The sequence below is a fragment of the Buteo buteo genome, chromosome 12 (assembly GCF_964188355.1).
Source record: "Buteo buteo chromosome 12, bButBut1.hap1.1, whole genome shotgun sequence".
Lineage (NCBI taxonomy): Eukaryota > Metazoa > Chordata > Aves > Accipitriformes > Accipitridae > Buteo > Buteo buteo.
In genome coordinates, this window is record NC_134182.1 from 4,935,783 (window position 1) to 4,963,549 (window position 27,767).

At 41.0% G+C, this 27,767-nt stretch overlaps 1 protein-coding gene and 4 non-coding genes across 5 annotated transcripts; all 5 read left to right on the forward strand.

Moving 5' to 3' along the window:
- The first annotated feature begins 14 nt into the window (after positions 1-14).
- Positions 15-27,555, forward strand: WDR43 (WD repeat domain 43). Its single transcript, XM_075042452.1, has 18 exons — positions 15-533; positions 5,811-5,945; positions 7,586-7,707; positions 14,005-14,125; positions 15,340-15,479; positions 15,990-16,092; positions 17,173-17,237; positions 17,619-17,790; positions 18,268-18,354; positions 20,181-20,312; positions 20,770-20,907; positions 21,755-21,841; positions 23,246-23,277; positions 24,062-24,125; positions 25,009-25,122; positions 25,573-25,642; positions 26,254-26,309; positions 26,390-27,555. Exons 1-18 carry the CDS (start codon positions 147-149, stop codon positions 26,507-26,509), a joined length of 2,145 nt encoding a protein of 714 aa, XP_074898553.1. The 5' UTR covers positions 15-146; the 3' UTR covers positions 26,510-27,555.
- On the forward strand, positions 8,120-8,197 carry LOC142038382 (small nucleolar RNA SNORD53/SNORD92). Its single transcript, XR_012652571.1, has one exon. It is a non-coding gene; the product is annotated as a small nucleolar RNA SNORD53/SNORD92 (small nucleolar RNA).
- LOC142038383 (small nucleolar RNA SNORD53/SNORD92) lies at positions 14,268-14,351 on the forward strand. The gene has a single exon (XR_012652572.1). It is a non-coding gene; the product is annotated as a small nucleolar RNA SNORD53/SNORD92 (small nucleolar RNA).
- LOC142038384 (small nucleolar RNA SNORD53/SNORD92) lies at positions 15,601-15,684 on the forward strand. The gene has a single exon (XR_012652573.1). It is a non-coding gene; the product is annotated as a small nucleolar RNA SNORD53/SNORD92 (small nucleolar RNA).
- Positions 19,130-19,208, forward strand: LOC142038380 (small nucleolar RNA SNORD53/SNORD92). Its single transcript, XR_012652570.1, has one exon. It is a non-coding gene; the product is annotated as a small nucleolar RNA SNORD53/SNORD92 (small nucleolar RNA).
- Positions 27,556-27,767: the final 212 nt, after the last annotated feature.

The window sequence follows — 27,767 nt, forward strand, 5'->3', positions numbered from 1 at the left end:
CCGCCGCCGCTTCTTCCGGCGGCAGCAGCCGCCTCACCCGCTCCAGGGGCGACAGCGACGTCTCCCACGCCCGCCTCCGAGGCCTCCCGCCGCGGGCGGCCCCATCTCCGGAGGAGACGGCTCGCCACAACCCCCGCCAGACCCTCATGAGGACCGAGGCGGGAAGGCGACGGCTCCGCAACGGTCGCCCCCCGGGTGACGCCGCGGATGGCGTCACCCGGGGCGCGCGGCGCAGGCGCGCGGGGGCGAGCACGCGGCCCGTGCATGCGCCGGGCGCGAGAGGGCCGGGCGAGGGAAGCGCCATGGCGGCGGCAGCGTGCGGCGGGGAGGCGGCGGCGGCGACGCGGGCCCTTTGCGCTTTCTCCCCCCGCGACCGTCGTTTCTTCGCCATCTCCGGCTCGGATGGGCGCCTGCGGGTGTGGGAGACGGCGAACAGCCGCTTGCAGCACGAGTACGTGCCCTCCGCCCACCTCAGCGCTGCCTGTACTTGCCTGGCCTGGGCCCCGCCGGGGGGACGCCCGCCCCCCAGCAAGGTACGGGCGGTGTGTGAGGGGAAGGGGGGGCGCGGGACGACAGCGGAGGGAGAAGGAAGGGGGTGGGATGGGGACGGCGGTCCCCGCAGCAGCCTCGACGCGTGGCCGCGGCCTCGCACGGCTTCACCCCGCCCTCCCGGCGCCATGTGGCGGGGGGTCGGCGCGGCCGGGCAGGCCGGGCGGCGGAGACCCGGCGTCCCGGTGCAGGGGGAAGGGGATGAGGGTCCCGTGGGGAGGGAGCGGCGTGTCCGCCACGCGTGACGTGCCCCCACCCCGGGGTGGGAATCCGCTCCCCTCGGAGGAGCATCGCAGGATTGCTCTTCGCAAGGCAAGTTTCACGTGTCGGCGGGGGAAGCGGCGTTGGAGGCTTTATTTTTTTTTTTTTTCCTTAAACGAAAAGAAGGGGCTATCAACAGAAGCGCTGACTGTGTAAAATCATTTGTCTTTCGTATAACCTGCACGGAAGAAGCCTCCCTTGAAGGAGCAAGGTATGTCTCTTCATGGCACGTCTCACCTTAATCGAAAAGGTGATGCTACAGAGCAGGTCGGCTGCTGTGCGTCTGCTTAGCTCACGTACAGTTCACGTTCTAGTAAAGGCAGTATCTCTCCACGCTTCCTTACCCTTGGAAGTCTTTCCGTGCAAGCTGCTACGCTGTCCGTGACGCATCTTCCTGAGCTCAGGAATCCTGCGAGAAGGTATTCAGTATCTTTATTCAGAGTATGCAACAGAGGGCTCAGATGTTCTCTGCCTTGAATTTGTTTTATTTAACTTCACGTCCGGTGAACACTCGACCTGAAAATATCTGGAGTATATACAGTAAGGTACCTTTTCATCCTCTTTATGTTGAAGTAATCCTATTTTCCTTAGCTAGAACATACCATTTCCTGAGAAAAAAAATGTATCGCTTGGATAAAGTATGTGAAATCCACTCTCTGTCGTAAGAGGTAGGGAGGGCTGTTTAAAATGCATTTTGGTATATCAACAATTTAGTGTATTTGAAATACTGTAAGAGGTGTTTCAAAACGCTTAACACAGATTACCAATCCAAAGGCAGATGATACTGTCTCATTTTTCTCAGTTGAGCAGCTTAGTCCCTGAACTTTGAAAACTCCCAGAACATTTGAAGAACGTGGCAGAAAGAGTTAGTTTTACATCAGCCTTAACTTGTTCATTTGTCATGTAACTCTGAAGAAAAAAGGATACATGCGTTGATTGCAGGGCTGTGTAGGTGGTTCTTCACTCTTAAATAAACTGAAACTGGCATGTGAAAATGAGGTTAATCTATCCTGTGTGAAGTAAAACTTAAGCTAACATAGTGCACTGCTGTGGTGCCAGAAGTCAAGCACAGGAGGTTTCTGAGTGGCTTTTAAAAACTTTTCTAGAGACCCATCCCTAAACCCCACAGATGCTCCAGTTTAATCTGGTTTAGGATTGTATGTAAAATGGGCTTAATCAAACAGCATTTGGCTACCTCTCAGTGCTTTCTAATTATTCCAGTAGTTTGAATGCTGTCCACTGCTTGAAAGTTGGTACGTTTTCAAGTGGAGCTGGAAAACATACCATTTCTTGCAGTAATTATGCCATAAATGTTTATAATTCATTGGTCTGTCCTTAGACGGAACCAAAGAACTGAAGTTGTGATGGTTCTGCCAAATATATTTTATTGAATGTGGTTTTTCTGACATTATTTAGTCTTTTTTTTGTCTTTATTTTTTTATTCCTGGAGAGTTGACATCTCTTTAGGTAGTACTAGTATCTGGTGTTCAGGAGTAAAACTGTGCCAGTAGATACCAGTAATGGTGTTTGGCCAAGTTACACCTAAACTAAGTATGTTTTGGACTGCTGCCATGTTAATGAGGGCCACGTGTTACAGGGGAATATTAGAAATCAAGTTTTGAACTGCAGTCCCTGGAATTGCTGATGCAGTGGTGGCTTATTGGGATGTTCCCTGCACATGTGCTTTCGTAGTGTCAGTGCTTCCTGCTTGTGGCATTCACCATCTCCTGCTCCATGAAGTGGTGCCTTGTGCAAGAGTAAGTGGACCACTAACTTTCAAAATACCTTCTTCCACTTTCTTCCTAATAAGCTGCAGCTGCCCTGTCATCTTCAAGTCTTGAGACTCTAGGCTTCCCCCCATTTCAGTGTTTTAAGTGCTTTACTTCACATGTGAGCAGCAGAGGTTGGATTTCTGTTTTAAAAAAAAAAAAAGTTTCAGTGGCTGACCTACTCAAGTAAGAACATTATGGAAAAATATGTGCACAGTCTCTTTTCAAATAACTTCTTTTAGTTATCTCTACAAATTAAAAAAACTGTGCTTTTTCAGGCAAAGTTGAAGGATTTCTAAATAAGCTTGAGTTACCATAAATCTGGGGGGGGGGCAGGGGATCAAAAGGAAACTGATACTTGATATACTTCAGCTCCCCTATCCTGTCCTGTCCTATCCTATCCATGAAAACAGATTCCTCTTATATTTAAAACCCTGATCCACAAGGGAATCCCACATGGATCTCTACTGCAGTTGGCAGTCTGTCTATGTACTAATCTAATGCAGGGTAAGGAAGTTTAATTGCTTTTTGGTTTTTGTTTGTTTTAATTTTTTAACTTTTTTTTTTTTAGTTCTCAGAGTGTTTTTTCAAATTGTCTCCAACATAATAGGTGTCTGAATTTTCCACTGGCATTTCTTTAATGCAGAAATTTCTGACAAAATGCCCCACTAATAATGCTGATAAAGAGTGGTCAGTAAAGAAATACATGTGAATAAATAATTGGAAAAACCTTCACTGCTTCTAGCTTTCTTCTTGACACTGGAAATAACTGTGAACTTTAGTGGAAATTTTGTTGTGCCTTTGGGTTATTCCAAGGGAAATTGGCCGTAACAAACTGAAATGGAGGCTGAAAAAATTTTGGGTAAAAGATTTATGCAAGGGAAGAGAACAAAATTTGTTCTTAATTGTGGTTTTGCTTTGCGGTGGGTGTATGTGGGGTAATTAGTAAAACTACATAAAGAGATCGAAAAGTACCAGTGTGGTGGGTTGACCCTGGCTGGGTGCCAGGTGCCCACCAAAGCTGCTCTATCACTCCCCCTCCTCAGCTGGACAGGGGGGAGAAAATATAAAAAAAGGCTCATGGGTCAAGATGAGGGCAGTTTAATAAAGTGAAAGCAAAGGTTGCACGTGAAAGCAAAGAAAAACAAATTATGTTATTCTCTACTTCCCCTCAGCAGGTGATGTCTAGCCACTTCCTGGGAAGCAGGGCTTCAGTACACGTAGTGGTTGCTCCAGAAGACAAAAATGCCCCCCTTCCATCTCCCTTTACTTAGCTTTTATATCTGAGCTGATGTCATATGGTATGGAATATCTGTTTGGTTAGTTTAGGTCAGCTGTCCTGGTTATGTCCCCTCCCAAGATCTTGCCCTGCCCCAGCCTGCCATTGGGGGGGGGGGGGGGGGGGGAGGCAAAAATGTTGGAGAGACAGCCTTGATGCTGTGCCAGCACTGCTCAGCAGTAGCCAAAACACTGGTGTGTTATCAACACCTTTCTAGCTACCAGTGCAGAGCACAGCACTAGGAGGGCTGCTATGGGGAGAATTAACTCCATCCCAGCCAGACCCAATACAACCAGAAAAGACATAAACTGTACTTGCATCTCCACTAGCTATGTGGCCCTTGTATTTGCATGTCAGATAGCAATTTCAAGATGGCTTAGTTGGCATTGCTGCCAAAAATTTAACTAGTTGAGTCTTTTCTCATATATTGTCTTAAAACCTGGTTGATTTACTTGGTTCTACTTTGCAACTGTGATGGTTTCTTAGCATATATGTTTTGTAATATTTTATAAACACTTTTTTTCCCCAGGAAAGATGAAGCCTGAACAAATGCTTGCAAAAAACCCAATGTAATCTCTTTTCTCAAGAGCCCGCTTTTGATATAAAAGTATCTATATAGCATTTTTGGTATTTATTGGCCTAAACCGAAACACTTTTCCTTGCAGAAGGTGTTGTCTGTGTTAAATACAGAGGAAAAGAAAGTCCTGCTTCAAAGAACCAAAGTATTTATCCTGCACTGTAAAACTTTTAAATCTTAGTTGTGGTGAAAATTCCCGAATCCTGATTGTCATTACATCTCTGCATCTGAGTAAAAATTATTTACGTTTGCTGTGTGATGTCTGTTGTATGACAGATTAGCTACACCACATGGAGCTTGCACAGAGCTGATTGCTCACATCTCACCAGAGTCTCCTTTGGCTTCTTCTGGCTGCTCATCAGTGCAGATATATCTGTTGTGTTCAGGAAGCATTAGCTTGTGTACCTTTTTTTTTTTTTTTTTTTTTTAAATTGGAGAGAATGCTTTGCTGTGATGTAACAAATGTAAGGAGACTTACCAAAGTCCAATTTGAAAACTACTCACTAGTGTTAGGGTTGGGGTTTTGTGGTGGGGTTTTTTTGGTTTTTTTGGTGGTTTTTTTTTTCATTTCTTAAGTACTTGAACAGTTTTTTCTTTTTTCTTGTGTATGTGTGATTAGTTAGGTGGGATTAACCCAGTGAGAATAAACATAGTGGCTGCTTCTGCCCTCTTTATTTTAGTTTCACATGCTCAAGGGCTAGTTTTATTCCTTCTCCCTTTCCCAATGATGTGCTGCATTCACCCGTTTTTGGTTAAGAGAGATGAAGTGAAGTCCCTCCTTGAAGTGGTTGATAGCACTTGCAGAGCAAGAGAGTGAAGACGGAAGAATTGCCTGATTGTAGGAGGACCTCTGGTACTGACGACAGGAGTCGGGCAGAGCACTTAGCTTTGCTTCCCTCTGCTGAGTGCACTTTCCTTCTGAGAGGCATTATGAATACTTAATATTTGCAAGACTCTTCTGAATAGCTTTTGAGAAAAAATAAACTGGTAGTTCTTGTTCTTGATCAGGCATTTCCATTTTGTGGATGAAGTATGCTGATTGTGTTAATCTTTACCTCTGCCTCTGGGACACGAACTCTGTGAGAAACTTAAATGTGGGGTTTTTCCCCTCATATATGTGGTCACTAGGCTAGCAAAATGGCCTCCACCAAATGTTTCCAAGTGACTCATAGCAACTTCATTACCTTGTACAAGGAGGTACAAGATGAGTCGCTAGGTTGCTGTGCACTTCAGTGTCTTCATCTTGTGTCTTAGCAGAGTTTGTACTGGCTGACTGGGTCTCAAACTTACGGAAGTTTTTCTTCCCCTTTGCTTTAATGTGAGATTAGCTGGTCAGACTAATTTATTTCACGTTTTCTCTTTTTTGATTTTCCAGGATGGCCCCCAAAGGAAAAAACGGAAGTCTGAAGTTGCAGAAGCGGACAAGCAGTTAGATGTCCTGGCTATTGGTACAGCAGTTGGTAGCATTTTGTTGTACAGTACAGTAAAAGGAGAATTACAGAGCAAGCTAGTAAGTAATACACTCTTCATCACCTGCTACCAAATATTGATGGTTTCAGTCAGTTTATGCTGTTCTTTCTGCTGCTTAAAAATGGAATAAACTAACCTAATTATTCAGATCTTTGTTTTATTTTCTTAATAGCTGCGTATATGGATAGAAGTGCAGTAATTTAGGTGCTTGGGAATCTTCAAGTGGTGCTTTTTCTGTTGTTGGCAGTATGTACATATGTACATGTTGAAAAATCTTGGTTTTGAAGTTAATGCAATATCTTAACATTGTGCATGGATTTGTTATTTTGCATTAAAAGTAACAGTAATGATGAAATGCCTAACTGGAGAGTTAAGTCCTCTGTGGGAGTGTCATACCGTCAGTTCCTGCACAGTATTGTGGGAGAGGAGGGCAGGATTGAAGTAGTCATCAACTCTTGGGAAGGTGCCATGTTGATGGACTTTTCTGTAAACTTACCTCCCTTATGGAAGCTTTTGAGCTCTCTCAGCACATGATCTTGAATGAAATACGCTGATTTTTGTTTGCCTTTCTCATCAGTAACTTCCCTGTTACTCCTAATTACCTTGGTTTTAGTCTTGGTTTACATAACAAGCAAAATAAATCTGTATGAATGACTCTGCAATACTTTGAGATACTTGGGCATACTTTTGCTTCTAAACTGTTAGTTGTATGTAGGGTGATAAATGTACATGAATTTAGAGAAAGCAATGACTTCTTAAAATCATGATACGTGCAAGTGACACTAGCTAACAAATATCAGCTCTGTTTTATGGAAAAGCTGTATATATGCCTGAAAACTATGAACAAATAAAGGAGTTTCAGCTTAAAATTTACAGTTTCAATTGGTTTGAAAACACTGGCTGCTCTTCTGTAGGAGCAGGATAGCAGATGTTATTTGGCAAGTACTTTGGTTTTTACAGAAAGGTTAAATTAAAAGGTTATTCTTGGTAGAATCAAAGCTATCACTTTTAGCTGTTCTTATTGGACAGAATGTCTTGCTGTGATGTGTTTTATCTTGCTCAAAGCTGATTTGCGGTGACACTTTTGGGAGTAGTCTGAGCTAGCAGATGCTGATTCAAATAGGGAAATTTTATAAACCCCAGGAAATACTTTCATAAATGATTAAAGGGGTATATTTGAGCTGCAGAGATTTGGGTTGTTGAGAGGTGAATGATACCCCTTTGTAGGGTCTTCTGATCTGATGATGGCTTGCTCTTGAATGCTGAGCACAAAGAGAAGGCTACTCATCTCTGAATGTTCTTAAGCAAGCAGGCACTTAGATGACTGTCAGCAAGACATCTGTGCTAGTGTTTCCTTTGTGCAAATTTCATACTGTTAGACAGCAGTTGTTTGGCTGTGTGTATAAAAATATTGGCAGGACAATATTTTTGTTGACTCTGAAGTGCTAGAACAAGAATTAATTCAAATACTTACGTGTACGTATCAAAATATGCAGTATCTTTAACTTGTATAACTCTGTATGTATATTGGTCTTTAAAACCACACTCTCTCTCCAAGTTGCCAATGATTTGAATTTAGTTCTTGGAAGAGCAGTTTGTTCACATTGTTGGCGTGGAGAAGACTCGGTAGTCAAGACTTCTTCATTTATTAATGAGTTGACCCTCTTTTACCTTTTGTAGGATGGTGGTCATGACAATAGAGTAAACTGTGTGAGATGGCATCAGGACAACTGCTGCTTGTATAGCTGTTCAGAGGACAAACACATTGTGGAATGGAACACACAGACCTGCAAAGTAAAGTGGTAAGTGATGCTGGTTTTGTGGAAGTGTATTTCCTCCTGCACAGGTTTTAGTGAGGCCCTGTTGGAAATGCTGCACTCTGCTACCCAGACTTCATGCCCACTGTACAAAATCAATTGTTGGCTATTATTTTTCTGAGTTGGGGAGTGGTTTTATTAAGTGATAAGAAAGTAATTCTCATAGTTATGTTTCTTCCTCTGTGTATTGGAAAGACTAGATGAAATGAGTAACTGCACTGAGAGGGATTTGAGTCCCTCCATGCTAACTTTTAGTGGGACATGGGCTTCCGGTCACTTTTGTGATGCTGAAAAATCTAAATTTTAGAAAATATCCTTGGAAATACAGGGGAGCAGATACTGGAACAACTCATCCCAATTAAATTGGTTACATGCACTCGACTTTGCTCAAAGGGCCTTGCTGTGATGATAACCCACTTGGTTTCGCTCACTACTGATGTGCAGTGGGGACAGTTCCACTTGGCTGTCTGAGCAGGCTGCTACTGTTTAAAGTACTGTTGAGCGAAATAGAGCTTAGTGCAGAGTAACAAGGTGCCTGGTGTAGGCATTTACTTTTGTAATGAAGTCAAACTGTTTTTAAACTTCAAAGAAGAGACCAAGATTTCTACTAACAATCCTGGTTATCTTACTTCAATAAAAGCATAGTGTGTGATGGCACCTTGACCCTTCTCTTATGCTGTTGTTTCTTTTTTGTAACATTTCCCACTGTTGTGTTATTCTTACTGCAGCTCTATTGGTTTTGTTAAAGATGGTGTGGGCAATGCAGACAGCCCATTGTCAATAGCCTCTGTGATTTCCCTAGAAAAGAGATGCATCCTTAGGTTGTATTAAGTTGAGACCCTGGCATAAAGTGGCAGAAGATGGCTGTAAAATCTCCCTCTAGCCTTCTCCTCTTAGGTTTGAACACACCCAGTTCCCTCACCTTTTTCTCTTACATTACATGCTCTGGTCTCTAAGCTGCCTTCATGACCCTCCACTGGATTTACTCCACTATGTCAGTGACTTTCTTGTACTGTCCCAAACTGGACATAGTGCTCAGGTGCAGTTTCAAAAGTGTTGCACAGAGGAGAGGAATCGCTTTCCTTGACCTGCTGACTACATTCTAGCTAATGGAAATCAGTATGCAGTTGACCTCATTGCCACAAGGACTCTTGCCTACTCATGTCCAATTTGACTATGAGGATTGCAAGCTTCTTTTCTGCAAAGCTACTTTCTAGCCATTTGTACCCAACCTGTACTGGTTTTTTTCCATCCCACATGCAGGACTTCACATTTTCCTTTGAGCTTTCATATTCTGACACCCTGTTTCTCAAGCCTGCTGAGATGCCCCTGAGTAGCAGCCCTGCCCTCCAGCATATGAACTGCTCTCCCTAATTTGGTATCAAATGTGAACTTGTTATGTGTGCATTCTGTCCTGTTTTGAGGTCATTAATGAAGACCTGGGCAATTACTGAGGATATTAAACAGTAGTGGGATGTCCTTAGGGAGTGACACCTTGTCCTGGTTTCAGCTGGGATAGAGTTAATTTTCTTTCTAGCAGCTGGTATAGTGTTATGTTTTGGATTTAGTATGAGAAGAATGTTGATAACACACTAATGGTTTCAGTTGTTACTAGGTAGGGTTTAGACCTAGTCAAGGATTTTTCAGCTTCTCACGCCCAGCCAGCGAGAAGGCTGGAAGGGCACAAGAAATTGGGAGGGGACACAGCCAGGGGTGCTGACCCCAACTGACCAAAGGAATATTCCATACCATGCCCAGTATATAAACTGGGGGGAGTTGGCTGGGGGTGATCACTGCTTGGGAACAACTGGGCATCAGTTGGTGAGTGGTGAGCAATTGCATTGTGCATCGCTTATTTTGTATATTCCAATTCTTTTACTATTATTATTGTCATTTTATTATTACCATTATTAGTTTCTTCCTTTCTGTTCTATTAAACTGTTCTTATCTCAACCCACGAGTTTTACTTTTGTTTCCCTGATTCTTTCCCTCATCCCACTGGGTGGGGGGGAAGTGAGTGAGCGGCTGTGTGATGCTTAGTTGCTGGCTGGGGTTAAACCATGACACACCAGTAACTGGCCACCAGCTGGGCTTCATACTGGTGATCACAACTGTTTGAACCCAGTGACGCAGCCAGATCTTATCCCTCCTTAGAGTCCATCCATTCAGTCTATATATCTCCAGTCTGGCTGCAAGGATACTATCTGAGACATTGTCAAAAGCATTGCTAAAGTTAAGTTAAATGGCATACGTGGCTCTCTTCTCAACCAAGACAGTTGTTTCATTAAGAAGGCAATCAGGTTGGTTAGGCGTGATTTGCCATTTGTAAATCTATGGTGGATGTTCCCAGTTACTTTTTTGACCTTTGTGTGTCTGGAAATGGCTTCCAAGTGGATTGGTATAACCTTCCCTGTTGTTTCCTGGATTCTCCTTCTTGTGGATATATTTTGTCTCTTTTTTTTTTTCTTTTCCAATCATCAGAAATTCCTCCTGAGCTACGTGGCCACTCAAAATGGTAGCGTGGTCTTGTAGTAACACTGGCCTTAGCGGTTCTGGATGCATCCCATTCAGTCTTAAGAAGTTGCATGTGTTGGATTTGCTGTTGTGATCTCCCTTTACTATGGGGAGTGCTTTGCTCCCTCTGACTCTGGCACTAGGTTCGGGAACATAGGAGGCCTGAGAGACTCTGTTCTTCAGTGCTTTGGCCTTTTCTGTGTACTGAATGGGTCCCTATACCATTCAGCAGCAGGTCTACACTTTCCTTAGTCATTGTCTTACTGCTTTTGATGTGCTGTATGTAGATGTCCTTTTGTTGGTCTTCATATTCCCGGCTGGTTTGAACATCAGCTAAGCTTTGGCTAATTCTGTCCCTGCATGCTTGGACAATATTTTTATATTCCTCTGTGTAACCTATCTCCACTTTCACCTTCTCTGTACTTCTTTTTTGTGTTTTTGAGTTGAGCCATGAGTTACCCACCTGGCCAAGCCAGCCTTCTGCAATAGCTGGTGATTTTCTGCTCTTCGGAATGGACCATTATTTTGCTTTGAGGAGGTTATCCTAGAAGAGCAACCAGCTTTCCTGGGCCCCTTTGCCCTCTAGGGCAGCCTCCAGTGGGATCCTGCCAATCAGTTCTCTGAATAAGTTGCAGTCTGCTGCGATTCCTCTCTCTTTCCTCTTTTCCCCCCTTTCCTCTTTTCCCCCCTTTCCTCTTTTCCCCCCTTTCCTCTTTTCCCCCCTTTCCTCTTTTCCCCCCTTTCCTCTTTTCCCCCCTTTCCTCTTTTCCCCCCTTTCCTCTTTTCCCCCCTTTCCTCTTTTCCCCCCTTTCCTCTTTTCCCCCCTTTCCTCTTTTCCCCCCTTTCCTCTTTTCCCCCCTTTCCTCTTTTCCCCCCTTTCCTCTTTTCCCCCCTTTCCTCTTTTCCCCCCTTTCCTCTTTTCCCCCCTTTCCTCTTTTCCCCCCTTTCCTCTTTTCCCCCCTTTCCTCTTTTCCCCCCTTTCCTCTTTTCCCCCCTTTCCTCTTTTCCCCCCTTTCCTCTTTTCCCCCCTTTCCTCTTTTCCCCCCTTTCCTCTTTTCCCCCCTTTCCTCTTTTCCCCCCTTTCCTCTTTTCCCCCCTTTCCTCTTTTCCCCCCTTTCCTCTTTTCCCCCCTTTCCTCTTTTCCCCCCTTTCCTCTTTTCCCCCCTTTCCTCTTTTCCCCCCTTTCCTCTTTTCCCCCCTTTCCTCTTTTCCCCCCTTTCCTCTTTTCCCCCCTTTCCTCTTTTCCCCCCTTTCCTCTTTTCCCCCCTTTCCTCTTTTCCCCCCTTTCCTCTTTTCCCCCCTTTCCTCTTTTCCCCCCTTTCCTCTTTTCCCCCCTTTCCTCTTTTCCCCCCTTTCCTCTTTTCCCCCTTTTTTTCTTTGAGTAGCTGATCCAGCAAACTGCCTTTCATAGTATCATTGTAAATCACTTGCATCAAGAAAAAGTCTTCAGCACTTGCCAGCCATCTCTGGGACTGCTTGGCCCTCCTATGCTGCCCTTCCAGCAGTTGCTGGTGTAGTTAAAGCCCCTTAGAATAACCAAGGCATGGAATTATGAAGATTTATGTATCTCTTTTTTAATTGGACAATCTGTAGCAGATGCCCACCACATCACTCTTGTTGGTCTCTTCTCATACTTACTTGCAAGTTCTCTACTGGCCCTTTGCCTGTTTCAGAGGAAAGCCCCTTGCATTCATGCTATCATTCTGTGTGGAGAAACCTTTCTCCTTTTTGCCTTCCTGGCATGTCCCTGATGAAATGTCTTCCTAAAGGTCCATTTATTGCAGCAGTCCTGTCTTGCAAGCTGCCCCACTGTTTTTCTGTGATCCCAGTGAGATCAAAGCTCTGAAGCTGCCCATGGATATCTAATTCACCCTGTTTGTATCCCATAGTGCATGTGTTCATGTACAAGTACTTGAGATGAGTCCCAGTCATGCTGCTTTCTCAGGAAATGAGAGAATTTTTCCTGTCATGCTTTGTCTTGTGTGTTTCCCTCTGCCCCTGTCCCATACCGCTGCTTTTTGGGGGGCTGTGGTTATAAAAAGTAATCAGAGGCATTGTATTCTTTAATTTTAAAGATGGCAATAAAAAAATCATTCTTGGAGTGTATACATTGAAAGTACACCAGCAATGTAATATCATGCTGAATTTTTCTCTGGTGATATTATGAGTCATAGCTAAGGTAAATGAAATTGGAAAGAGTAGAAGAAAACAATTCTCTAAAATTTTACCTAAATTGATGAGGCTAGAAGGCACAAATTATCTGAAATAATTGCTCATGCCCAACGTACATGTGGGATTGCCTGCATTCTTTAACATTTGTCAGGACCTGGAAATGAATCCTTATGTATCCCACAGAGAATTCAGGATGATTGCTCCTGGTGTAGAGAGGTGGTGTTCAACTTCTTTTAATTTGCAGGCCTCTAGACATTTTCCTTAGACTTTCTTAATTACTGTAGAAGTAGTCCATAGAAGCCCTTCAGGAGGTCCATGCAGCACATGTTGAAACCTCTGGCAGAGGGACAAGCTGTTGGGGAGGAGAGAGTTTTTGAAAAGGTGTTGGAGAGGTGTAGTCTAAAACATTCTGGATGACTTCTTGTTTCTCTGGTTGTAGCTTTTTCATGTGTTAAATACTCTGAATACTGAGAGGCATTCTGTATATCTCCTTATGCAGCTTCTTGTTTCATGATATTCTGTTTAAAACTTTTTCCTCTAAAATTATATAAAGAGTATCCAAAGCAAAAACTTAACAGATTTTTGCTGTGTTTTATATTCTGCAGTCTAGTTTAGACTAGTCTTTTTAGTACATTTAAAAATACCTTCTTGGGTTTAGATTATTAAGTGGTTTGAAATTCTTAGTCCTGACCTTTTCTTTGGAAGAGAATACAAAATCTTTTCACAGTCTCCATAAGGTATAATGTTGTTTGTCAAGTTTGTAGGCTGTAAAACTTTCAGCTTCTATGAAGTCTAACCAAAAGTGATACAGCAAATGATCTCTGTCCTGGAAGACAGAGAGGGAGTGCTTGGGCATGTGAAAGTTATTTGGAATTATTTCCAGACCAGCTGTTTACAATCAGAATGTGATGGGTTGCAGGCTACTTCCTAACTAACTGTAAGGGTTTGTGTTAATGCTTTCCTTGCAATTTTGTCCTGTGAGAAAAGTGTAGTACCCGAAGTCCTTCAAAGCAGATGCAAACTTTTCATGACAGCATCTTTCTTTTTTATTTATTTATTTATTTAAATAGTGCTTTGAACCATAGACCTTTAAGGTGAAGTTTATTATTGTCAGTGTCATTGACAGACTTGGGAGGAGGGTCAGGAACTGAATGGGCCTTGAAACTCTGAATTTTAATGTTGAGAAGGCATTTCTGAATGGCTTGGTTTAAGCTTTTTGGATTATGGTGCAAAGAGAAGTCTTGAAATGGTGTGGCTCCTCTTAACCTATGTTGAGTAGCAGAGAACTTTGAGAGAGGAATTCAGAACAGAATAGGCAAATATTAAAAAAAAAAAGTCAGTGGTTGTTCAGTATTAAATAGCTTTATGTTTTTGAGTTGCTGTATTTTTGTGAAAACTAATTTGGAGGAGAGGAGCAGAAACAGAATAGCTTTGACCGCATTTTTTACTACTTAAATTATTATTTTTTTAATATAATTTTTGCCTTAAATTTTCCAGCATGGTTTATTTGCGTTTTGAGATTATGCTAATGAATATTGTTTTTTCTATTTCTCTATCTTTCTCCCTTTGTACAAAAATTCTCCATCCAAATTCTAGCAAGTGGAAAGGCGACAATAGCAGTGTCACCTCTCTATGCATCAGTCCAGATGGGAAAATGCTGCTGTCAGCCGGTAGAACAATAAAACTGTGGGACCTGGAGACCAAAGAAGTCTACAGAGTAAGTAACTTTGTTAATCTAGGTGCAAAAAAATATCTTTCTTGATTGGTGACATTACATATCTAGTGTTTCCTGATAGGACATCTGAAAATTTCACTGGGTGTGAGGAGACAATTGACAGTTTTGGAATTGCTGGAAGCTGTTGCTGTGATGATACCCTCAACTGTGGTTTCAACTTGCTGAGAGTTGAATGAGGACGTTAAATTCCTTGGCTGTGTCTGAGCATGCTACCAGCACCCTTTCTCAAGCCTGTAGCAGAAAGATGGATGCTGTTCTTTTTCACTGGGTCCCTTTCTGATACCCTCCTAGCAGGAGAACTTGGTTCACCACAGTATGAGTTACTGCTGGCATGGGTTTGTGCGTGAGCTCCCTGACTTTTAACGTGAGTCCTTCCTTGAAGCCTTAAGGTTTCTTTGCTAAACTTCATGTTACTGGTGGTATTATCAGTTTTACTGTTGAAACAGTTGGAAGGCATAGGAGCAAACTCCTTGTTCCCTGAGCAGGGCTCAGACATGAGCAAATTGCCATGTTTTAGCTGTTCTGTGAAAGCAGCCATCTTCTCTTGCCTGCTAGCAGATAGGATGCAGCTAGACTCTGAATCTCCTGGTACTTGCTGTCAGGTAAGTGTGTACACATGTGCTATTACTGTGGACTTGCTGGCACATGGCAACTACCATGTATGTCTGCATCCTATGATGATGGCCAAAATCACTATTTACAAAAGTAGATTGAAGAGCCAATGTTTTTTGAGGGGGTGGGGTGGACATGGGGGGGATTGAACAGTTGTCGTGTGTCAGCAGACCTGTGTGTTAATCTTACAGTTGAGAATGAAACTGTGAGTTTAGTTTCATTGTGTAAGTTGAAGTGTAAAGTTGTGTGGAGGGGAAAAAAACCCAAGTGCTTTCTGACAGTAACAGCAGTACAGGTGGATCTGACTTCTATTGCATGGACTTAGTCCCAGTGAATTTGCCTCTGATTCCACATTTCACTTTTAAATTCTGATAAATATCTGGAGGGTCAGAAAAAGTTTCCTTGAAATACAGAAATGGAAGGAAGCTGATCACTAGTCAAAAAAAAAAAAAAAATCACTGAAATGTTCTTGTTGACTTAGTAATACTTGAATCTTTCCTACTGTTCTTTGTTAACTAATGTTTTAATTTTTGCCATATGACTGTTTATGGCAATCATTGAAAGGTTCTTTTTTTTTCTCTTAGCATTTCACAGGCCATGCTACATCAGTGTCATCATTAATGTTTACCACAGTAAAACCTATGAATGAAAATAAGTCCTTTGATGGAATTACAGGGCTTTATTTCTTGTCTGGAGCTATACATGACCGATTACTGAGTGTATGGTATGTAAGCTTTTCATAATTTGTAACTTTGCTTATGATCACTGTTGAGGATAGACTCAACAAGTATGTTCTGAACTCTGTGTTTAAACAGAAGTCTAAGCAGAAGGGGCACTCTGGAGAAATGCAGTGATGATCTCTTAAATGGTGGTTTCGACTCACTGATTGTTGAATGAGGACGTGAATTTCCTTGGCTGTGTCTGAGCATGTTTCCAGTTGCCCTTTGAATCGCTAGTGTATGTCAAGAACATACCGTGTAATAGGTTTCCTTGTTCTTTGTACTTACTGTAAGGTTTATGCTAAGTTTTCCTGCTAAATTTCACTTGGGAGTTACTTTGCACTTGGAATTTAGAACACTTTCTAAGCTGAAAGCTGAAATTACAGCATGAGTATTTTGGGGTGGGGTAGGTACTACCACAGTTGCTGGTGAGTTACAGACTTTATAATGCTTTTCAGGTGCAGAGGGTGCTGTTCGTGCTATGGTAAATAATGAGTACTGTTCGTGTCTTCCAGGCAGATCAGATCAGATAGGAAAGAGAAGAATGCGGTGATGTCTTTCACAGTAACAGATGAACCAACTTTTATTGATCTGACTGTATCAGAAGTCAAAGAAGAGGTAGGAGCAATAGTTTGTAACAAAATACGTACAATTTTCAATTGTCACATCAGTTTCCTTTTAGGGGTGTAAAGAAAGCAGCTTGGTTTGTATTTGGGTTCTGTTACGCAGAGATGAGATCTGAATGCCAGTTCATGGGTGTAAGGATATTTATTACAGGTACATTTATAAAGCTGATAGTTTGAAATACTCATCTTCAAAGCTACTAAGTGCAAATTCAGTGTTTTTGGAAATTTTGCTTGTGATGGTGGGGATGTCAGTTGTCTCCTATTTAGAACAAGTTAGTAATCAAAATAGTTGCTAGAACTTAACAGCAAAAAACACACAAAAGATTTTTTCTGAAAATCCAGTTTGGGTATGGTCCTGTTTTTTCTGGTCTCAAGTGGCTTTGGCAGTGTAACTGCATTTTGAATTAACTAGCCTTTAATGAGTTAAAGTAGCAGCGTGCATTCCCCAGGTCTCAATTTCAGCAAGTACAAGTCTTTCTAAGTAGTTGTCTTATGAAAAATGTCTGCATGTGAAACATGTTCACAAACTGTTTCAGTAATTGTTTAAAACATTTTTTTCCTGCTGCCTTTAGATTCCTTTTCTAAAAACAGTAATTCATGCTATGTTTTCTAATGTTTACAGTTGTGCCCTCTTACTGCATGTATTGAAGATGAGTATTCTGTAACGTACACCTGTCATTTCATTTTCCAGAGTACTCATCTCAGTTTCTTTCCTTTAACCATATTTACAGTGTCCGTGCCTTTGTAGACCTGTGCCTCTAGACATGTTGGGTACCATATTTTTGGAACTTTGCTGCTTATGATAACATGTGTCTGCTACTGTGCAAACTTTTCAAATTTGGATATATCAGTAGTGATACAGTAAAGTATGGTTATGAGTTATCTTTTTGTCTACTAATAATTGTACTAAATGTTTCTGAAATATTAGTCTTTGATCTTCCTTATGGATTTATTTATATTTAGTTACTGAAAAAAGTCAAATAGTAGCCATGCAGCTGTCTCATGATGTCCTGTACTTATGGGAGTTTTGTCCTTTGATCTAATTAAAATCTTTTACTGTGCCTTCTTTCAGCCTGTGAAGTTAGCAGTTGTGTGCAGAGATGGGCAGTTGCATTTATTTGAACATATCTTAAATGGGTAAGTTAGTATTCATCCTGAGGGTGTCTTTGGGAAAGGTCTGGGGTTACTGTAAGGCAAAGTTCGATCTTGTCATGCTTCTGCCTTTAAGTTCTTGTATCTCTTCACAAACCAGGTTCTAGCTGTTCTTTGTCTTGGGTTACTGGACACATTTTTGGAGAACTTAATTGTTGGGGCTGTGCTGCACTTTGATATTAAGCGTTGCTTTAGCTAAGATTTTGTGTCTGTACCTCATCTTAGCCATCTGCAAAAGGTGTAAACTGGCTGAGTTTGCTGAGGACCTGTTAATGAAAGGTGCTTAGATGTGCAAGATATTGAAGTGTTTAAGCTAAGCCTCTTGGAATTTTTTCATTCCTTTCTTTTTTTTTTTTCCCCCCCTAGTTATTGCAAAAAACCTCTAACATCAAACTGTACTATCCAGATAGCAACGCCTGGAAATGATGGGGACTCCACACCAAAACCAGTCCCTATTCTAGCAGCTGCGTTTTGCACAGACAAACAGTCTCTGCTGCTTGTGTATGGAAACACCTTACAGCCCATCATAGAGAAAGTGGTATGTAAAACTTACTGGACAGGTTTTGGATTTTGTAATACGGACTGCATACTGCTCTCAGGTGGAGGGAATTTTTTTTTTCAATTGTATAATGAGACAAAGCTTATTCCTTCCCCCTTCTCTGGGAGCTATGTATGACTGTTGCCCCTGAACTGTTTTGAAAGGCTATTGTATTCTTCCATTCTTTCAATTAAAATACAACTTCACAATATTGCTGGCTGTTTCTTGCCATTTCAGCTGTTACTGAGTTAGGCCGCTGAAACTTTTTAATACTATTTCAGTTTACTTGTGTGAGCTTCTTTGGAGAGCATAGAGATCTGGTAATAAAAGGCAGATGTGCAAAGCAGCTGCTATTCTCAAGTGGAAAAAAAAAATCATTCTACTTTATACCTCTGGAGTTTGTTCTCTTTAAGTAGCGTAATGAATCATAGCAGTGAATCTCACATATGTTAACTGGTTTTGTTCCTGTCCTTCTAGTCTTTGAACACCACTGAATCCCACGTATGTTTGATAAGGGACATCCAGAAAGTGTTGTCACTTAAAACAGATGTTGCTCTAACAAAGGTGAGCTTTGCATGAAATGTGGTTTTGTTGCTCCTCTTGTTTTACTTTGGAAATGGTGGAATTCACTGCTCTCTTAAAATGAGGTTGGATTTCTGGATGGAGTGCTCAGAGCTGCAGTGGTAGCTACAGATGGCCATAGCACTCAGGCAGGTGTGGGTGCTTCATGGCTGCTGTGTGTCCTAGCATGCTTTCACACACAGTGAGCCTCCTGTAGCTCATAGCAAGTCCTGTTCTCAGCAGGTCTGCTGGTAGACAGGGCTGGCTGATGGTATCTCTTCTGCTTGAGATCAGTCCTTCCCCTAGAGTTGGTCAGTTCGTACAGCCTCTCTGACCCTGATGGTTTGGGGTGAAGTTGGGATGGCTCTTTTTTTAGAGTTTAAATAAAATGTAATGGAGCCTTAAGGCCCTTTTGGCTCTCTCTCGAGGTGGCCTTCATGTGTTCCTACTCACAGGGATTTGGGACCTGCAAATGTGAGCTTGACACTTAGATGGCAACAGTGTCCACTGAGGCCATTTGCCACCATTTTCTCATGAAGGATCCCCTCGGGGTTTAGAGGCAGGCTGTGAAGTTCTTAATCAGTGTGCATATTCAAGGCCTTGAAGATTTGAAACGCTTGCAGTGTCAGTGAAGTGAGCAGACAGTGCTGCATTTCCAACCCTCAAGTTACCTACTGGGTGTTCCATCAACCAGGTGGGATTTTGTGTTGATTCCTCAGTCCTGGAGCTGGTGGGTAGCAGAACTGAAATGCAGTGAGAGCTGTAGGAACTCCCTGGCATGCAGTGATGATACCAATCTTGGTTTCGCTTTTTGCTGAATTCCAGTGAAGACACATTTCTCTTGGCTGTCTGAGCATGCCTTGTGGGAAGAAGGTCAGTGATTACTGTGGTGAGCAAAGGGGGTAGTATTTTAACACTATTGCTGTTCTACAGTAAAATTCTTGAGCTACGAAATCAAATTTTTTACTTTTACACACAGCATATGGAAGTTGCTTTGCTCACTGTAGTAGGTTATATTTGTATTACTTCAGTGGGCACCCAGCAGGGCTCCCACAAGTACAGAAGTTTGGGCAAGTGCTTCAAAAAAAGGCCTGCACATAAGCGCTGTGGTTAAAGAAGTGTTCTGGAAATAGCAGGTAGCATTCTTGATACTCTGGAAGTGACATACTCCCTTACATCCTCTGTGGGTCAGGGGAGCACTTCGTTATTAAATACATTGCTTTTAAAATTTGATCTACTTTGTATTCATTGAAGATGGATACCATAGCTTGTTTGGTATAACCTGAGGTTGCTCAGTTCGTCATCATGATCATAGTCTAATTCAGACTACTGAGTTCTGCATCTGAGCAATCCTTAGAAAAAAAAATCGGTGGGATTGAAGTGAATAGTAACTACCTTTTACATTGTGCTGCTGTTTGTGACCAGTTCTTACCTTCCAGTGGAAGCTGAATTAATCTGCATGCTGTTTATGGGCCTGACTATTAGTACATGTGGTATCTATTGCTAGCAAGCATCCAGATATTTGTTGCTGGATGCAAACGCTTAGTTCGATGAGTGTTATGGAACAAACGTGTAAGAAAAATGATTCACAGGTGATTCCAAAGAGGCCATAGCTTTAGTTAATTATGAAAACTAGCTGACTGTTGCTTAAGGTTATTAATTGTTCTTAAAAATGCAGGATTTGCCTAATATATATGTCAAGAAAATGGGTTGTGGCAGGCTGGATTTACAGGGTATGTGAGAGTCTCGGAATAAAATCAGTATTTTAAATTGGAAGAAAGTTCAAGATACTAGCAATTCAGGCAAGTATGGTTATCTCCGTCTACTAGGTAAAGACACCTGTTGTGAACTTGGACACCAAAGTTCTAGTGCCTGGCATTCCAGGACATAGTACGGCTGTCAAAACTCCATCCTCAGGAAAGGAGAAAAAGAAAAACAAGAGGAAACCAGGAGAGACAGAGGTAAAGTGCTTCCTCTTTTAAACAGAGCTATAATGGAGAAACTAGAATCATAAATCATTGTTATAACTTCTTTAGGTGAACTTGAACTTGCTTTGTTTGGTGTGGAAGCAAGGTTAATGATATAATCTTTTTGTATGAAAGACTTCCCTCTGCTCAAAACCTTTCCCTCATTCAAGGCCTGTGTGCCTTGTCCATAGTTTTGCCATGTTGCTGCAGAAATTTGTCACACCTTTGTATCTGTCTCTCTGTGCTAAGGTATATTACTGCTTTTCAGTCAAAACTTCATATTTTTTTCTTTTGTCAGTCTATTCTGTGTCAGTACATTTAAAAAAATATGCAAAATTTGTGTTATTTTCCAGCAGAATCAGAGGAAATCCTGTAAGTTAGGTACTTGCTTTCAGCAGATGTTTCTGAGAAACTGCACTGAAACAGTACTGCCCTTGTTTACTGTCTGCAGGAAAGCATTGAACAGCGCCTAGAGGCATTGGATATTGATGTGAGCAAAGTAAAAACTCCAGGTGGCCTTCCACAAACGGATAGCTTTGCAGTACTTTTGGTCCAGGGCTTGGAAAGCAACGATGCAGAAATCTTAAATGTAAGTGTTACAAGATCATCTTATGCTGTTTAATCTATTCACTGAGACTTGTGGGGAGCCTTCCTGAAAGCTGGGGAGGTTGAACAGTCAAGAACCTGTTGTTTATTCCAGCTGCTTTTTTGCTGCTTTGCTGCTCAAGGCAGTGGTATTATAAATGATAGTAGCAGTATTACTTTTTTGTTGTTATCTACCTTGGTTTCTGTGTCAGACCATGAACTTTGAGGCACTTCTGTTTATGACAAATTTGTTAGGTCACAGTTCAGATGTTTTACAAGCGATGTTACTAATGCAGCCATCTTCCCTTTAGCTTGAGCTGGGGCATAATCTGTGCTTAGTCTCCTGAGTGTACAGTTTCCAAGTGGATACTGTTTGAAAAAATGCATTGATGATAATGGTTTCACTTGAAAAACTTACTGTTGCACTTGGAACTAGGAGGAAATAATAGTTTTGGGGCAGGGAAATGGAATCTTAAGAATTTGATGCTGAATAGAAATTACTTGTCACAAATACTGGTGAAAGGCTTTTATTTACAGAAGTCAAGCACAGAAAATAGCAAGGGAAATTTTAATGTGCCTGCTTCATTTCTAACATGGGGTGGGTGGGCTAGAGGCAATGCTAGATTGTTTTCGTTGGGTTAATCAAGTGTCTTATTTTGTTAATCGTAGCTAACTTGAAAAGTGGAACTCCTTTTTATAGTAAATCTTTTACTCGTTATCCTCATCTTAGTGTACAAAGGTAGTGGAGTAGAAAAAAAGAGATTTAAAGCCAGGAATTTTTGGTTGTGCTCATTGCTCATATGCATCTTAAAATGGAATGATTCTCTGATCATGTTTTTCCATTTTAACAGAGAGTGCTTAACACAAGAAAGGAAAATGTAATAAAGAACACAGTAGCCAGAATGCCTATACATGCTGTCATTCCACTGCTGCATGAGGTAAGAGAGACTGCATTTCTTGTACTGTCATACAAGCCACATCTGGTTTGTGTTCTAGCTGGGGAAGACCCAGGATATGTCTCTTTATTTTTACCAATGAAATTGGTTTGGTAGTTTTACAGGACAGAAATTGTTCTTAATTTCTCTCTGATACGCTCTCATCTTCTCTGGCTGAAGCTTAACCAGAGGGCAAAGTGCTGTCAAAGCTAGGAATAGCATTAGATTGTGTAATATTATCTTAAATTATTATGTGAGGGGGGAAAAAAAAGAGGTTAGGCTAAAGCTTGTTTAGTCCATGGCAGTTACCATTACATCTTCTTTATTAAAATGGATGATAATTTGAAACATGAAAGTAGCAGTGCTAGCTAGAGCAAGTTATATGAGCATAAATATGCTAGATACTCACGTGAGAGAAAGAAAAACAGAATATGTACTCAGAGCAGTGAGTTTAGATAACACTTGGAAATTGAGGGGCAATTTCTTTCCTCTTTTGAAGATAGCTCAAGCCCAGTTGCTATATTTAAGCTTTGTGATATAACTTAGTAATAATTTTAAAAGGGATTTGGCTTCTGAACTGCTTGTTCAGTGATATTGCATCCGTATTTGGACAGAAATATTTTAATTATTAGCCTTATCTAGACATTACTTTGTTTAAACTGAATATCAATTAGTTGCTCTTGTTATGTAAATGACATTCTGTAATGTAAGTTAATGGTTAGATTTATCTTGTATTTTAATGTGCTGGCCACAAGTAATATTTAATTTTTACTTGTGCTACTAATCTTAATTGAATTATGCAGATGGCCTGGTTTTGAATGTTTAGACTTCCTTTAAGCATGTGTTGTGACACCTCCTCAGACTTATGTTAACGAGGTGCAGCGTTTTTTCTCTAGGACCGTTGTCAGAGAATCTAAGTGCAAGTGTTTGACTATATAATCTCAGTGGATGGACAGATCTTCATGTAACTGTCTTCTGCAGAGCTTGAGAATTTGTTCTCTGAAATAGCATTTATCTGATATTACCTTCACTTGTTTCCCCAACTTGTTCACCTTCTAACAGCTGCTCTACTAAGCAGATACACAGAGATACTTAAAGATACATAAACAAAGGGATTTCCTTCTACTTATTCCTGCCAGCTTTATGTTTCCCTGGATATATTGCCTGTTAAGAGTTCCAGTTTTATTGTAATAATGAAACTCAGCTTCTGCAAGTTATCAGCCTGTGTACAGGATGGTAGACCCAGCACTGTAATATTCTGGAGCCTGGCGATGGTTAATCCTAGCAAACTTCAAATGCCTGGAGATCTTTCTTCTCCAATATTGGGGCTGTCACATGGATGTAATGTTGGTTTTGTTACTTATTATTGTGTTTGTTATTGATTATTGACTGTTTTTGTCCTTTTAGCTTACGAAGAGATTGCAGGGCAACCCATACAGGTAAGAGACAACTCAACTACAGTTTAATTCACCTGAAACTTTTTTAGTGTGTGTTATGGTCCCTCCCTCCACCTATGTGATTGATTTCCATAGTAACTGTAAATAAACTGCAGCATCTTGAGGTAAAAATTCTCACCTGATTGTGGGTACAAAGAGGAACTTTTATGAAGGCAGTGCTTTGTCAGGATGGCTGAAGTGAAATTAAAAAGTGAAAAGGATATCTGAAATAAGCATATAACCCTGTGAATGTGTCTGAACTCCTACAATATTGACACTGCAGACCTGATCAATATGTAAAATAAAAGTAATTATCACATGTATAGCTTGTTCTGTTTAATTTATTAATGGCAAATATATTTAGCCATCTCCTGGTGTTGTGTTTAATAACAAAACCAGCTTTTCATCATCGTGTCCAGACGCCCCATCTTGTTATCTTGCTAGCTTTGCTGAGACTAGGTGTCCTTAATTATGTTGGGGGTTTTTTAAATAAAAATTCTAGGTGGAGAAAAAAGTAGCATGCTTTGATCTTCTATTCATGGAAACCTCCCATAAAAGATACCAGAAACACAGACCCCTGAACATGTCTAGTTTAACCCCTCACTTAAATATCTGTTCTTTTCCTAACAAATAACTTAAATGGGTATTTCATCTGGATAGCCAAACTGTTATATTTCCATCTGTGTTTATCTTTTTATATAATGAAAGAGGACCACTTTCTGTAGAACTATTTAGCATCTAGAATGTGAAATGTATCTCTTTGATATAATTTATTTTTCTTTTCCAGTGCCTCACTAATGGTTCGATGGCTGAAGTCTGTTTTTACTCTACATGCATCCTACCTTTCCACAGTAAGTATTTTGCATTAATGCTAATGCACGTAACTGAAACTAGACTTAAATGCTTAAATATATGTATGTTCTTCCTTCAGGAATCTGTCTCCTGCTCTCCACGTATGGCAGTGCCCAAATCAATGTACAGAGGGCTATACTTCTGCCACTTTTGCCGAATTGCTGCACATTGGTTATAAATTGTCTTAGTCATTCATGACATAATTATAGTCATCCCAAAGTCAAACCAAGATAAGTTATGTCATACCTGTGAGAGTTAGGGAACAAAATTACTGTCAAAGAGTAATCTAGCCTGTGTCGCTAAATCTTACAGAATGAAATTTGCCTTGCTGTTGTAATGCTCATCTTGAGACTGTCTTGGGCATGGCTAGATTTATAGGGTAAAGGTGTGCCAAAGTTGGCAGAATAGTAAGTAATGTAGCTTCTGGATTGAAGTCCAGCCTTGCCTTACAAGTAATGGCTTAAGAAAAAGGCATTTTGGCACTGTTAGTCCTTTCTTCCATATATTATAGAATTGCTGTGCATCAGAACTTGCACATGTTGCTGATGCTGCATTGGTACGCTGGTGTATATTCAGTTCCCATTTACACAGCTTTCCAAACAGTGCTTTGACATCTGTTTACAGCAGTGACAGTGGAAAGGAAAAGTAGTATAAGAACTGCCATATTTTGAAAGTAGATGATGTTTCTGAATGTGGCTAAATGTTAATTGATCAGGCTGCAGGTGGTTTCTGTGAACCCTCAGCTTTCCCTTTTGTCTAGAATAATGTAAGCAAGGATTGTTTGCCCCAAATGTACAAAGGTAGTTTAAAAATTCAAAAATAAGACATCTGTGATGTGTTCATTAACAGCTTCATTTTTCTTCATCCTTCTCTCCTCCCAAGTTGCCAGACCTTATTCCTCAACTGGGAATGCTATACCAGTTAATGGAGAGCAGGGTAAAAACTTTGCAAAAGCTTTCCCGTCTGCATGGAAGACTCTTCATTCTTGTCACCCAGGTCAGTTCCAACTAAGTAACATGAGATGTGCAGAAGTATTATTTGGAAACTTAACCTCCTGTTGTGATTACATCTGATGGGACCTGTCATCGGGAACTTAATACAGCTGCTGTACAGCTACGCTGATAACACTCAAAGCAGAATGTTTAATTGACTATCTAGTCAGTCCCTGCTCACTGGAAGTGTAACACATTTTTTCCTGCCAAATGTGTCTACTGATCCATAAATTTTTAAAGGAGAATAAATAGGAGGTACTGGGCCACTTTAGAGCAGATGCCTCTAAAATTTTACTTTGTCCTTCATACTTGTTTGGCTGTTAAACTACTACTATAAATTAATTAATGTGTGTTAAACTTGATGTAGACTTCATTTACATTGTTACGAGTTTTGTTGACTTTTAAGGTTGCAGTATATGATTGCATCTAAGGCTAATCTGCAAATTCCCTTCAGGTTGCAGCATCGGAAGCAGTTCAGGATGTAACTGAGGTTAATCAGACTGCAAAGCTGGTATATGAGGATGGTAAGTGTTGTATGCTAGGTGTAGCTGAGCTCCTGGATTCACATGACGGCTGATACTTGATGGCAGTTCATCGTGCTCCTGTGCTTATCTGTTAGTGTACAGTCTGCAAGTAGACAGTTTCTGTGGGAAGTCCATGGCAGGAAAGTCAGTGATTAATAATGCAGGCATCTTGTAGTTGGTTCTTCCTTCCTTCCTCCTCTCTTATTTCCTTTCATTCCCTCCCATCCCTTTCACAAATTAAGGTATCAGTTAATTGGAAGTTCAGTATGCTGCTTAACTTAACTGGCCACCTCAAATTTCTAGTGTTAGCTGCCCTTCTGCTAAGGTAGATACAGTCAAGGCACTTTTACATTTGAGTCAGCAGAATGTCAAGGTAGTGCATGTACAATTCCAACTTGGCCTTTTTTTCTACTGCAACTTTATACTGTATAATCGTAACAGAAGTGACTTGTTCCTAATTCATGTTGATCAACCTAATCTTCAGGTAGAGTTAGTTGTGGAATTGAAATAGCACAGTTTGGAGACTTAGCAACATGTGGGGTTGGGCTTTGTTTGCACAGTGATATTTTAAAGTCTGTTCTCCAGACTGAGGGATTGTTTTCTCTTTGCAGAATCCTCGGAGGAGGAAGGCTCGGATGATGAGATGATTGCAGATAAAGACTCTGATGTAAGTGGAGTTAGATCAGGTCTTTTCCCATTTGCATGTGACTGTCAAAGTTCAAATGTTCCTGTTTATTTTTTCCCCAGGAAAACTGGGATGAAGATGAAGAAAAAGAGGAGCAATCTGATGAGCAAGACATGACTGTTGAAAAGGAAATCAATGGTGATTCTGATTTGGAACCAGAAAATGAAAGTGAAGAGGAATAACAGCACGAAAGAATAATTTTAACAGTTTAAACAAGTGGGCCACCAAACTCTAATTCTGGATCATCTTGCTGAAAGATGCCGTATTTGCATATAGGGAGTGCAGACTCATGCACGGCCTGTGTGCAGAGGCACATCTGGGGCACTGTGCATTTCTGAATCCAGAATGTTTAACCATGCCAGCCTTCTCTCGCCCTATTTCCCTGCGCTTACTTATAGAAACATTTCTTCCACCTCATGGTCAGATTATGCTGTCATGTGGACATGCATTTGTATCTCAAGTGAAATAAATCTGCCACCGCTGTTTGTGTGGTAAACTTGGTTCAGCTTTACATTGAATTTGTTTCAAATATTCAAGGATCAAAGACAACTGGTCTATACCTTCTTTCCATGCTTCAGTTAGCAATAGCAAGTGGGCATCCTGCTGCATTTTTAAAAAAAAAAAAAGAAACAGAAAAAAGACCAAAAAAAAAAGATATTTTTGTAATATTTAAATTCTCTACTGAAATTCTTTTCTTCCCCCCCCATCCTTCATTGGTTTAGCCATGCATTGGCAATATCTAAATGACAACCTGACTTAAAAATGGCTTTTTCTTTTTTTAACAGATTTGAACTCAAGACTTTTATATGTACAAATCAATGACTTTTCTTGTGCTTCGAAAGGACATTAGAACTATCACTGGCTCCTAATTTTGTTTTAATGGAGGCTGTATATAAGTTTAATGCTAACCCAGAGGATAGACTGTGTTGAATTGGTTGGGGAGAGGGGAGTAACACAGGGAAATGAGAAGATGAATGCTTGTGAATACGTAGCGCACAGCTATACCTTTATTACAGATTTTTAATCTCTCAGTGGCAGAACAAGGACAGCTATTTGCTCAGCTAATGGAAGCTGAAGTGGTGCAGACATTTTTAAGAGCAAAACAAGGTAAAGGTTTGAGCCATTCACCACTATATTGTACAATAATATATTTGTCTATAAATGGAGCTGTTGCAACTAAATACCACCCTCTTTGTAAAGTGAATAAATATACATCTCCTTTACCAAATACCTGTCCTGTGGTGTTTGTTGAGAGAGACCTTAGGTGGCTAGGGGTTGTGGTTAAGGATGAAAAGCTGGTTGTAGAAAGCAGATTTCTAGCGGAGGAGGAAGCTAACATAAAAGGTTACAGTGTTCTGCAAAGCATCTACTGTTATTGGTTTTTACAGTGTTCTGCAAAGCATCTATTGTTATCAGTTTCTTAGCTCCCTCCATTTCAGT

Excerpts from the sequence above, each read along its gene's own strand:
- WDR43 (XM_075042452.1), top strand. The coding sequence starts at position 147 with ATGAGGACCGAGGCGGGAAGGCGACGGCTCCGCAACGGTCGCCCCCCG. Across the intron at positions 17,238-17,618 it reads TTTGAACATATCTTAAATGG|TTATTGCAAAAAACCTCTAA; the intron begins GTAAGTTAGTAT and ends TTCCCCCCCTAG. Across the intron at positions 20,908-21,754 it reads ACGATGCAGAAATCTTAAAT|AGAGTGCTTAACACAAGAAA; the intron begins GTAAGTGTTACA and ends CCATTTTAACAG.